This window comes from Corvus moneduloides, chromosome Z (genome assembly GCF_009650955.1).
Source record: "Corvus moneduloides isolate bCorMon1 chromosome Z, bCorMon1.pri, whole genome shotgun sequence".
Lineage (NCBI taxonomy): Eukaryota > Metazoa > Chordata > Aves > Passeriformes > Corvidae > Corvus > Corvus moneduloides.
In genome coordinates, this window is record NC_045511.1 from 48549986 (window position 1) to 48563183 (window position 13198).

At 41.4% G+C, this 13198-nt stretch overlaps 1 protein-coding gene across 3 annotated transcripts in view; it reads right to left on the reverse strand.

Moving 5' to 3' along the window:
- Positions 1-11415, reverse strand: part of SNX24 (sorting nexin 24) — an 89094-nt gene extending 77679 nt beyond the window's left edge. For 2 of the 3 annotated variants that reach the window (XR_004237419.1, XM_032095733.1), the window contains exon 1: positions 11276-11407. Coding sequence is in view for 1 of the 3 variants with exons in the window: in XM_032095733.1 (XP_031951624.1) it covers positions 11276-11335 (60 nt within the window). In the remaining 2 variants the exon portion in view is untranslated. Of the gene's footprint in view, positions 1-11270 lie in introns of all 3 variants that reach the window. The other variant, XM_032095734.1, reaches the window with a different exon arrangement.
- Positions 11416-13198: the final 1783 nt, after the last annotated feature.

The window sequence follows — 13198 nt, forward strand, 5'->3', positions numbered from 1 at the left end:
TCACTTGGGGCCTGAAAGGGCTTCAGTTGACAAGCCACAAATAATTACACTACACTCTTTCTATTGTACTCTATTACTTTGCCTCTTATCTCTAGGCTTTGAGCACTCACGAACAAGCAAGGTCGCTTCTATTTTGACCATGATGCAACAAAACATTGCTCTTTTGTGATATGATAAATAAAACACAGCTCCGCAGACTAAACATTTTTATCAGGTCCATTTTCCACTTTTATAAGCAACAACAACTTTGGGAGCTTGTTAGAAGAGTGGAGGCTGGAAATAACCATGCAGGCAAGTTCATGAGCTTTTCACTTAGGAGTGTGATATAGCTATCTCGTTATGGTAAAAACTCATTTGAGCAATAGGGCATTAAGTTCTTAGCCTGTAACAGATAACAGAGGTATCTGTGATTACTTTAAGCAGGTTTTTACCCCCTTTCAAATCAGCAATTTTTGACAATTTAATAGCAAAAAACAGTTCTGAATGTGCAGCATGTTACCAGTTCTTTCCTAGATACCAAACACACTTCAAAACTAACATTTTCTGTATCAGTTCACAAAATGTATTATTTAAACACTTAGCCAATTAGGAAAGTTTTGTGTTAGTGGTATTATCCTGGCCACTGCATTCAAAGATAGTAATGACAACATTCACACTTAACCAAAAAAAAAAAGAAGGAAAAAAAAAAAAAAGAAAAAAAAAAAAAAAAAAAGCAGTGAATTTCATGGTTTAAGCAACTAACTTCTAGTCATCTTTTCTTAGTTTACAGAACAATTTATTTCAGAAGAAGTTTCTTTCTTTCTCCCACCGGTTAGACAAAATAAAATCACTCTTTTAATTTAGAGTTCCATACTACAAACCAGATGGTACCAGGTTTTTTCACCCTTAAAACTACATTTAGAGGTTTTTTAAGCTGAAATTAGATACAAACCAGGAAAGCAAATATTCAAATATGAAGACTAAATGCATGTAGAGAAAAAATTATTCTACCAAGAACCTTAAAACTGTTTTCTGGTCCCCATTATCATATTCTCCTTATTTCCCAGACAAATATATAGTAGCAAGTAGGTACCAAAAGATAAAATGTTAAAAGAATTCTTACCTGCAAGTGCTGAACTTTTTACAAAGTATATTTTCCTACTCTGCCTCTAATTCTGGCCACCATAAGAACTGGCTTGAGAGAAAAAAATTACTATCTGCAATAACATTCTCATCAAGTTCTTACTGAATTGTTTTAAAACACTCATAAAAATATTCTTTCCCTCATCCCAAATGTCAATAAGAATTCACGGCAAAACTTGGATGTCTGATATTGAAACATTTCTGACAAGGGAAGGTAAAACCAAAATTAGCAACAGATTTTGATAGAGAGGACAAATACGAAAAGGAAATTTTAAATTTAAAAAAAGAAACAAAAACAACAAAACCCACAAAAAAACCCCTCCAAAAACCCAAATAACAAACAAACAAAAACCAAACCAACCAAATGAAACAACAAAGACACCCACCCCAAACTCAGCCATACTTCAGAATCTACTTGAGCTTTCTAGTCACCGCATCAGAGGAAATGGTGCAAAGATGCCATTCCTACCAATCATATCCCCATTCTGAGGATTCAGCAAAAGGAAAGGCCTTTGGCATTTTCTATTCAACACCAAAAATAAATGTTTTCAGTAATTACTGACTTTTTATGCTCCCTTGCTAGAACATAAACCCAGAAGGGATGTCTTTGGCTTTTAGTGGGCGAATGAATCTCTAATTAGAAACCAGCTATCACATGTTCTCAAACTTGTTTGCAAGAATAGAAGCATTTTGAAGTTTTATAGGGAGTATGTCATCACAGGAGATAATTTTTCTTAGAATTTGGAACAAATCAGTAAAATAATAGGCTAATAGGTTTACTGATTCTATAATGGCATAACTTTCAAATCCAATGTTGGTTTGCAATTTTTTCCTAAATATCTATTTCTTCACATATTTAAAGCAAAGCTAATATTTTTATTACATTCCCCAACATTATCATAAATGTACTAGTCCGTTAATTTGTTATTAAACTGAAGACATAGTTCCATTTTTTTTCCCCACATCTTAAAGGAACAAGAAAGTCAGATTGTAATTACCATCACAGCTCAACTGCAAGGAAGACACATGATCAGGGAGTCCTATTCCTGGTAAGAGCCTGATTACTCAATAAAGAGTAGAGAAGTGAATCTATACACAAAGAAAGAGTCCTGTTCAAAACCAGAAGTGAAGGCAGTTAGCTGAAGTATGTATTTCTCAACACATATGGTCCTTTTTCATAAAAGCAGTGTATTGTAATCAATGCAGGCTTGCTGTTGAACAATTGATTATTTCACTACCTCATCAAGACTTTGTTTGCCCTTTTGTAAAAGATTATAAGGAAAGCTTTAGATTTCATTATTTTCCAATCTGAAGATACTGCAGCACTTGAATACCTTCTGCTCTGGTATAAAAAGGGGATCCATTTTTTTAAAAGTGAATCAATTACAGGAGAGACAAGAAATATAAAAAATAAGCTAATGAAGTTTGGTAATTCTTATCTTACCATTTTCAAGGTAACCTAGTGGGAGAGAAGACTTTCACAGAAGTTTTATGCTCTTTTCACTCTGTTAAAGAATTAAGTACTCAAATAGTAAGAATACCTTTTTGGATATACAATGCTTTTCACAGCATCTCATCAGGCAAACAACTATTATCAAATGTAGGCAACCCCTTTCAAGAGTGATTTTTGAAACTGTGTAGCATGTACATTATTCCGCAACTGTCTCATAGAGGCCCAGGACTTAACTGGGACCCACAAAGACTGTGACATCTAAATAAATAATGTATTAGATGTAGGTTGCAGTGGAGGTTTGGCTGTCACTTCTCATAAATTATTTACTGTAGTAAGTACCCTACACTAAGGAAAAATTCAACACCCAAAATCATCTTCTCAGATTTCCTATTTATATGCTCTTAGAACTGAAGGTTTTTTTGAACGGGAGGTGGAGCTCTCACTGCACCAACAGAGGAGGAATGAGAAGAAACATTGTTTTGAACCTGGCATGGACATGGTGCTCCTTACTCATGGTATGCTCCTTCTGTCTCATCTTATTTCAATGCCTGAAAGTATCCAAGCCTGACTGCTGTGCCTCATATACTTTATTTAAAAAAAAAATAAAACACAAAACAAACAACAACAACAAAAACAAAAACCAACCCTACAATATTTACTGGTTTATGAAATGTGAAATTTATAACACAATATATAGGTTGAAATAATAACTTTAAAAAGACTGTTCACAGGAAGAGGGTATTCATACACTGGCTGCAAGACTTTTATCATCAGGACATCTCAGAATAAGTTTATTAATGGACTACATACACTTGTCCTTTCATTTTCTATTAAAAATACAATGCTGCTTTGAAACGGCATGACAACACTTTTGTTTTGTCATCAAAATCCTCTTACAGAATGCTCTCCAAAATGTTAATTTAATCTTCCCCAAGCCACAAAAATTTCAGGCTTATAGAAAACAGAACATGAAAAGTTGATACAAATCCTCATATAATTCCTGTAAACACAAAAAAATAATGGCTACTGATAGTAAGAGTATGCAGAATATAGTAGCTCAAAAGCCTTCATTAGCACACTTCCATGGTGCATACCTAAACCAAGTATTTCTACTGTACCCAAATGCAGCACTGAAGTTATCCCACCAACCACTCTACACAGAAGTACCTCTTAGGTCTCATATACTGAAATAACAAGATAACTTAATAAATTACATAACAATGCTGACTAATTATCAATTAAACCTGGAATGAACTACATCAAGCACTAAAAAATTCAAAGACCAGTTAAAATTGCATTGCAGTAAGAAAAAAGGAGAAATCTATTACATCTTCCCTCATGTTGCATTTTAAAGCCTGGTGTGTTCTCACTCCTGGCTAGTGAAGAATGTACAGAAGATTAACACTATCTTTGTTGAAAAGATTTTACAATTATCATGACTTGACACTATCTGGGAACATCACCAGAAGTAGTTAAGCATTAATCTTCTGATGAAATTATTCCGCTGATAGTATTACATTATTAACAAAACTTTGTCGCCAATACCTCTCAAAGATACAATTCAAATATATCTTTATTGTGATGCAAGTCTGAATGCCCTGCTACCTCCAATCATTCTGAAAATGTAAGTTCCTCATTAAAACCGCAAACCAGTAGATACTGTGAGAGGAATGGATAATGGATGCTTTGCAGTTGCAGTGTACTGATAGAAAGTGTCAACTTTTGGTCTTTCAGGTGAAAATTGACAGAGGTAATCATGCTGCTGCTTCTATATTCAACTGTTGACCCTTCCATTGCAAATAAAGCAAAAGGTATTTCCTGCTCAGAGAAATCTTACATGGCCCTTTCCATTAAGATTGCATGACTCTGAATAAGGGGGCCTTCGACCAATTGCACAGCAACTGGAGATCACCAGAGATACATGTCTCTGTGTGATCTGTCCACAGCTCCAACTGATCGCTACATACAAATTCAGCCAGTTTTCACTTTGGTTTTACTTCTTCCTGGTTTCTGCCTTAGCTGCCATCATGTGCACTGCAAAATTCTTTGTGTCTTACTTTACGCTCCTCAGGTTCCCACTGCATACCAAGTGGTTAATTTCATATCACTGACAAAGTCTGTCAAACAGGAAAACTGACTTGAGGAAAGAAATTTAATTGTCACTGCTGACAAATGCACAAGTTACCCCCTGAAAAAAAAAAGAAAAAGAAGTATTTTTAGTAGCAGCAATCTGGCTTAAATTATCAAGTCTGTTTCCTCCACTAACACATGCACCTTCATTGGAACTTCAAACCCACAAAAAGCAATGATCAAAACAGCATTTTTCTGAAATCACAAAATCACTGACATCTGTAAAATTATCTTTTATCATCTTCATCATTCCTGTAGGAGAGAAATGCATCTGTACAGACCTACTCTGACACCCTTGTAGAGCAGAACATTTGAAAATCCTCTATGAAGACACTGAGATTGTAAAAAGCTCTAATTAGACCTAAAAGATATAATACTTCTGTTGAACTTCATTGAACTTGGAGTAACTGGTGTGTCACTGATTTCAACAGTACTTGTGACACAAGGTTAATAAATGGTGGGCTTATAAAAGCTTGGCTGGAAAGCAAGTAGTCTTCACCCTGGCAGATTTCATACTCAAGGCACTCAAAATCTGTTCAGAATTTTTTAAAACTACCAAGTTTACACAGTCTAGAAAAGTGAAAGCAAAAGGGCTAGAACAGTAATGCTTTGAAATCTTTTTATGTAAACTCACAATTACTCCCTCCAGGCTTTGTAATCATGAAACTTATAAACAGTCCCCCTTTATAACTTGCTATTGTGGTTTATTCTAGGTCTTCATGGAAGAACTACTAAAAACTCCCCTTCTTGACTCTGTGTACATTTATATCAACAGCAAAGAATAGTAAAATACATAAACTATACCAAACCTTAGATCTTTGTGGTTTTATACTTCCACAAACAGAAGTATAGCCTTGTAATTAAACTGCTGCTTCTATGGAGGTAAAGCCTATGGACTTTCAAAAAACCCACATTAGTTTATGATCTTACATGTCAGATCTTGCTTCTACATTTGCAACTCCAGGAGCAATTTGGAGAGTAGTATTGGAAGTGTTAATTAAAAATGCAGTAAGCACTTGTGTCAGTCAAGTATGCCCTCTGCTCTACAACACATTTAAATGTATGTCACCTTGACCTGCAATACACCACTGTAAAATTTTTTTGGTCAATATAAATCAAATGTACACTAATTTATTCAGTAAGTTTCCTGGGATCTGAATCAACATTAGAAATCTAACTAGTATTTATTATTCTGTTATTGACAAAGGGAGCATATTTAAATGACAACAAGAACACGTGGATGTCATTTCGAAGTTGAATTGTTCTCTAGGGACATCCTTAGTAAGCGCCTACATTTAAAGGTCATTCACTGCCAAATTATGAACAACTGTTGCATTTATTAGCACAGGCTCAATAGTTTAGAAGCTAGTGTCATCAATTTAAACTGACAATGAAATTTAATTGTCCACCAGGAAAACTGCCATTTCCCATATTCTGTGTTTCATCATTTTATGTATACTCCAAACAGAACTGGAACAAGTGCAAATTTACTCTGGGGTTTTTGTTCGGCTTTTTTTGTGTGGGGGAGGGGGGAAAAAGACTTCCAAGATTTTATACCAGAGGAATAGTGCTTTAGTAAAGCTGAGCTGCTGAAACAAACACTTTTGAAAGAAGTGTGTTTCCCATTTACTTTATTGACAGACCCCAATCTCAAATGTTGCATAATAAGGTTTTACCCTAATTTTTTCTTCTAATCTTTTATCTTCCCCAATATTTTATCTCTCCCCCTTTTTATTTCTTAATTGCACTTTAGTTTTCCCTCTGAAGCTAGAGAGAAGTTTCCACCTTCTATGGCAAGTCATTTTCACCCTCTCCCCAGAAATGATGGATCTCTGCCCATTCCACTTTCCAAGTGCTGCTTAGTCACACCACGGGGAAAAAGAAAATAATCTGAAACAACAGGGTTAAGCCGAAAACAAACCAGTAAGTTGGTAATGAATTCCCATAAAGAAAAGGACAAACATCCCTTTTGTGTCTTTTCTTTCCAGTAAGAACACACAGTAGCAGTCTGCATCCAGGGGAACTGGATTCTGTTCTGCTAAAGATAAGGAACCAGAAACACAGGGATGTCAGGAAAGCATGTAATGGTTGCAATGCAGAGCCACCACAGAGAGGAACAACTCTCCCTTCAGTCTCTCATTTCATGCAGGAGGTCACCACCATCCCTGTTTCCAGCATTGCCATTCTGAGCATTGCCACTCTTGTCAAAAAACCCTTTGTGAGTGCTGCTTCTCTGCAATGGCCCTGGCAGTCACAGTGCAGAAGGCACCCTCTGTAACCCTCTGGAATGTGACTTGGCTGGTGGGCAGTCAGCACATCAGCAATCTTCTATCTGCTTCCATCATCCTTTTCTGCTATTAGTTGCATAACATCTGATAGTTCCTTGTTCCAGCTACTCCAGTCCAACAAAACATTTTAATTTTGAGCAAGTTAGCACTTGCGGGAAATATAACAGTAAAAAGATCACCTGTGTAAAGTGGTACTCCTGTGATCACAGAATCGTGTAATAGTTTGGGTTGAAAGGCACTTTTAAAGGTTATCTAATCCACCCGTCCGCAATGAGCAGGGATATAATCTAGATCAGGTTGCTGAGAGCCCCATCCAAACTGCCCTTGAATGTTTCCAGGGCTGGGCCATTTCAAACCTCTCTGGGCAACCTCTGCTGTGTTTCATCACCCTCACTGTAAAACCTGTGTTCCTTAGGTCTGCTCTGAATCTACACTTCTTCTAGTTTAAAAGCACTGCACCTTGTTCTACTGCAACAAGACCTACTAAAAAGCCTATCCCCATCTTTCTGAAAAGCTTCGTTTATATACTGCAAAAATGGAGCCCTGGAGCCCTCTCTTCTCCAGATTGGACACACAAACTCTCTTAGCCTTTCCTCACTGAAAGAGGAAAGCGGAGGTCTCCATCCCTCTGATCCATTTTTTGTGGCCGTTCTCTGGACTCAATTCAACAGTCCCTCTCTTTCATGTGTTAGGGACCCCAGAGCTGGACGTAACAGACCCCTTCCAGGTGGGGTCTCACCAGAGCAGAGCAGAGGGGCAGAATCCCCTCCTTCCCCTTCTGCCCACGCTGCTTTGGATGCAGCCCAGGACATGTTTGGCTTTCTGGGCTGTGAGTGCACATGGCTGGGCCATGTCCAGGCTCTCATCCACCAGCACCCCCAAGTCCTTCTCAGCATGGCTGCTCTCAGTCCCTTCATCCCCCAGGCCTGGATTGATACCGAGGGTGTCTGAACCCAGGTGCAGCACCTTGCACTTGGCCTTTTCGAATCTCATGAAGGTCCCACAGACACATTTCTGGAGCTTGTCCAGGTCCCTCTGGATGGCATCCTGTCTTCAGGAGTGTCACTGCACCGCTCAGCTTGGTGTCATCTGCAAATTTGCTGAGGGTGCACTCAATCCTTTTGTCTATGTCATTAATAAAGGTATTAAATAACACTGGTGCCAGTACAGACCCCTGGTGGCACCACTTGCCACTGATGTCCACTGGGACTCTGAGCCACTGACCACAACCCTCTAGATGTGACCATCCAACCAAATCCTTGTTCATCTAACAGTCCATACACTGAATCCAACTCTCTCTTCAGTTTAGAGAAGAATGTTGGAGGAGACTGTGTTGAAGGCCTTACTGAAGTCCAGATAAACGACATCTGTAGCCCTTCTCTTACCCACTGATGTAGTCACTCCATCACACAAGGCCACCAGGCTGGTCAGGCAGGACTCACCCTTAGTGAAGTCGTGCTGGCTGTCTCAAATCACCTCCCCGGCCTCCATGTGCCTTAGCAGAACTTCTAGGAGATTCTGTCCCATGATCTTCCCAGGCACAGAGGTGAGACTGACAGGTTGGTAGTTCTAAAGGTCCTCCTTTCTATGCTCTTTAAAGATGGGTACTCTTTTTCCCAGTCACCTGGGATTTCACATGACTTTTCAAATATCATGGAGAGTGTCTTGGCAACTACATCAGCCAATTCCTTCAGGACTCTGGCATGCATCTCATCAGCATCCATAGACTTAGGTAGGTTCTTCATGACCTTTATCATCTCTTACAGTAGGGAAGCAACTGACTTCCCCATTCCCTGCCTTGCAGTCCATCCACTTGAGAAGTGTGGGAAAACAGACTGCAAGTGAAGACTGAAGCAAAAAAAGTTAAGTAGCTCAGCCTTTTCTTGTCCATTGTTACCAGTTTGCCAGTAGTGTTCATTGGGAGTACACCTTCTTTGACCTTTCTCATCAAACTGTTTTAAATGTTAATACTGTAAAGCTGATGATGAAAACCAACTTGAAGTGAATTGCCTGTATAAGTTCATAGCCAATACAGAACAATGGTAAGCTTTTGTTAACCTCAGTTTCACTGGAAGGAGGACATATAGTGTACCCCTTTGAATTTCTGTGCTTGGAACAATACTTATGCAAATTATTTAGCAATATAACAAATTCACGATTACATTGGCATAAGCCTTCCTCATGCGTAGTCCATAACCTCCTTAAAACATAAAGGAAAGACACAATGTTATTATCAGAACAGTTTTCCATATCCTCTCGTACAAGCATGCCTGACCCAGACAAACTTCAGCAACAATTCCTTGTACAGTTTCATGGTCAACATAAAGCATGATCATTTTTGTATGCAAAATAGTACAGAATCTGACTGAAATGGCAAAATAATCATGCAGGAAAAACTACCAAAGTGTGTTGAACTACAGCAACTTTCAGATCCATGAGACTGACTCATCACCACTAAATGACTCAAGAGGAAAAGTGCTGTAACCATCAACAGTGTTGTAATAGAACACGTTTGTTCTCAGGATCATTTTCTTGAAAGACTTCTAGAAACATATAGTTACATTTCTGACTTCTTTGAACCTTACACAGCTTAACATTTATGAAATTTAAAAAACCTGAATGAATCCTCTAGATAGCAGGAGTCACAGACAGAATTACATTTAAAGAAATAGAAACTCACTAAAAGCAAATACTAAAAATAAGCATTACTTTGAAAAATCCTATTTGTGTAATATGAAAATCTTAGCAATCACTCTGTCATTTCAACTAAGCTGCTCAACTAGGACATGGTAGGATCAGCCTGTGCTATTGTAATCACACTCAGTCAAAATGTTCTAAAGCCAAGTCCCCAGAATCACACAGGTGTCTTGTAGGAAGTCACTTACATTTAAGTTCACCCAAGAGGCAGAAATATTAATGCTGCTACAGTCCCACATTAATACATCTAAAGTGGTTTATCTTTTGCAAGGCCTGCAAACACTTACTAGTAGTGAGGACCAAATAATATACAGCATTAAGCATCAGGAAGATGAACTTGCTTCATGAAACTATGCCTACATGGATTAATCTTCTAAATGTTCCACAGGATTCAATTTTTCTTCTGGTATTTCTTATGAGGTCTGAGCTACTAAATGAATATATTTAATAAAAGAAGCAAGCTTTGAATATCCACTTTCACACAAATACCTTGGGATTTGGTCCACCTGTCTCCACCCAGCAACATGTGAAAGTGTTACAGTCCAACAGTTTTGTGGGATGAGAAAACTATTGGGAACAAAAAAGACTTCTGAAAACTGGGCAGACTAACTTGCCTGTTCATGGAGGGTCAACTATACAGCAGGCTACCCAGGACAGTGTCCAGGAAGGTTTTGAGAACCCGCAAGGATGGAGATTTCACAGTCCTCCGTGCAACCCATGCCAGTACTTGACCACCCTCATGATAACGAACCAGTCTTGTCTTATGTTTAAAGGGCGTTCCCTGCGTTCTGATGTTTGCCCACTGCCACCTCTCCTGTCACTGGGCACCAAAACAAAGAGTCTGGCCCCCTCATTCTGTCCATTCAGATCATTCGTACACCTTGAAGAGATGCCCCTGCCCCTTCTCTTCTTCAGGATTAGCAGTCCCAGGTCTCTCACCCTTTCCACATGCAAGAGACACTCCAGTCCTTTCACCGTGTTTCGTCCTGCACTGGACTCACTCCAGCTTCTGTTCTGGGCAGCCCAGACCTAGACCCAGCATGTGCTTCTCCAGCAGGGCCGAGCGGCAAGGGAGCAGCTGCCTCTCCTCCCTTGCTGGTCACGCTGCACCAGCCGCTGTCGCTGGTGCCCCACAGAATAGAACTCTTGTGGTGTAGCAGGTGTCTGACGGGCTGAGACCAGCCTTCCTGTGCCGAGAGGGGCAGGGCAGGGATGGTCGGCGCTGGACAGGGCAAGGTTGGGCACGGAAAGGTCGGCCTGGACAAGAAGGGCAAGGCTGGGATGGCTATACAGGGCAGGGACGGGCAGGGCTAGTCAGAGCAAAGCTGGACAGGGCAGGGCGGAGGACGGCAGGGCTGGGGAGAGCAGGGCAGGGCTGGGGAGAATAGGGCAAGGCTGGGCAGAGCTGGACAGGGCTGGCAGGGCAAGGACGGGCTGCGCTGGGCAGCTCAGGGCTGGCCTGGGCAGGGAGGGGAGGACGGCCCCGGCACGCTGATGCCTACCGGGAGCCCCAGCGCAGCCCCCGCTGGCCGCCGCCACATGGCCGCCCCGAGGCGCGGGCGTGCCCCGCCCCGGCGCACCTCACCGTGTACCCCCGCTCCAGCTCGCTCTCCTCGTATCGGAAGGACGGGATGAACACCTCCATGCCGCGTCCCCTCAGCGCGGCGGCGCCGCCGCCATCTGAGCGCCGGTCACGTGACCCTCAAGCACGTGACAGAAGCGGGGCGGGACCCGCGCTCCGCCCCGCCCCCCGCGCCCCCTCACGCTGCCGGGATGAGGCGGGAGCTGCTGCTTCTGGAAAAAACGTGGTTTAAAACAAACGGTGTTTGACAGCGCCGGCTTTTGGTACAGCCAGAGCTGCAGCGCTACTGCGTAGCACAGAAAAAAAGGGAGGAGGAAAGAATTAGCCTCCAAACGGAAGAATTTATCCAGTCCTAAATTCACACCACAGCTCAAACTTGAATCACAAAATTGCTGGGGTTGGAAGAGACCTCCGGAGCTCATCCCCACCAACCCCATGCCAAAGCAGGGTCACCGAGAGCAGTTGGCACGGGAACATATCCAGATGGGTTTTGAGAGAGGAAGACTCCAGACCCTTCCTGGGCAGCCTGTTCCAGCGCTCTGCCACCCTCAGTGTAAAGTTCTTCCTCAGGCTGAGGTGGAATTTCTGGTGGTTTAGTTTATGGCCATTATTCCCCATACTATTGCTGAGCACTACTGAAAAGAGTCTGGCACCATCCTCTTGGCACTTGCCTTTGAGATATTTGTGTGCATTCTTGAGTTCTCTCAGTCTTCTCCAGACTAAACAGGCCCAGCTCCTACAGTCTCCCCTCATAAGAGGAATGCTCCAGATCCCTCATCATCTTTGTGACCTCCACTGGACCCTTTCCAGTAGTACCTTGTCTCTCTTGTACCAAAGCCAGAATTAAACACAAGACTCCAGATGTGGCATCACTGGAGCTCCCTCCACCTGCTGGCCACACTCTTCCCGATGCACCCCAGGACACCACTGGCACCACAAGGGCACTGCCAGCTCATGATCAACCTGTGATCCATGAAAACTCCCAGGTGCTTCTCCACAGAGCTGCTCTCCAGTAGGTCAGCCCCTGACTTGGGGTTATTCCTCCCCAGGTGCAGGACCCTACACTTGCCCTTATTGAACCCCCTACGGTTCCTCACCACCCAACTCCCCAGCCTATCAAGATGCCACTGAATGGCAGCACAGCCTTCTGTCATGACCACGTTGGTCAACAAACAAATCAGCACCTTTCATAGCGCCTGTTGTGAACAGACATGAAATTAAGAGGAAAAAAATAAAAGCAGCGCTAAGGAAAGTTGCCTGTGTTGTGTGTGTTCCCAAGAAGCCACCTCTTAACTTTGCTATTTAGCAGAGAAAACCATACCATTTCAGAGAAGTGTAGATGATTTCTGGCCACTGGAGAAATTAAATAATACTTCTCACACTCCAAAATAAGCAGCTGTTTTCATGGCTTGAAGAGTAATGGCAGCAGAAACAGAAGGTGTAATATCAAGTGCATTTAGGAGGCCATGCTGTTGGCACAGGCAAATGCTTTGACCTCACGAAAATTTGCTAACTCCAAGTTTCAAACCATTTGGAAGCACTGCAAAATGACAACAAACTGCCTCTATATTGGATGGTCATATCTTAAAACTCACCCTGTGAGCCTGAAGAGGCACTACCTGAGACAACCTCACACTCTCACTGATCTTCTTAGCTACCATGATAAATCCATGAGTATAGAGGGTTTGATCTTGCATAAGTAGATTCAGGTATAAAAACATACCTCAAAAGTGGACAGAAAACCAATTTTTCTGATGTCTGTGGTTATGCTATGAGCTTTTTGAAACTTCTTTTGAAAACTAGTTTCATTCTAGATTAATGGCACTGGGGAGGGAGAGGGGAACATTACAAGCTCCTTTTCCCTCAATTTCTCTTTATTTTACTGAAAGGTAAATTTAATTATATTTTGCTCTAAGCAAAGACCTG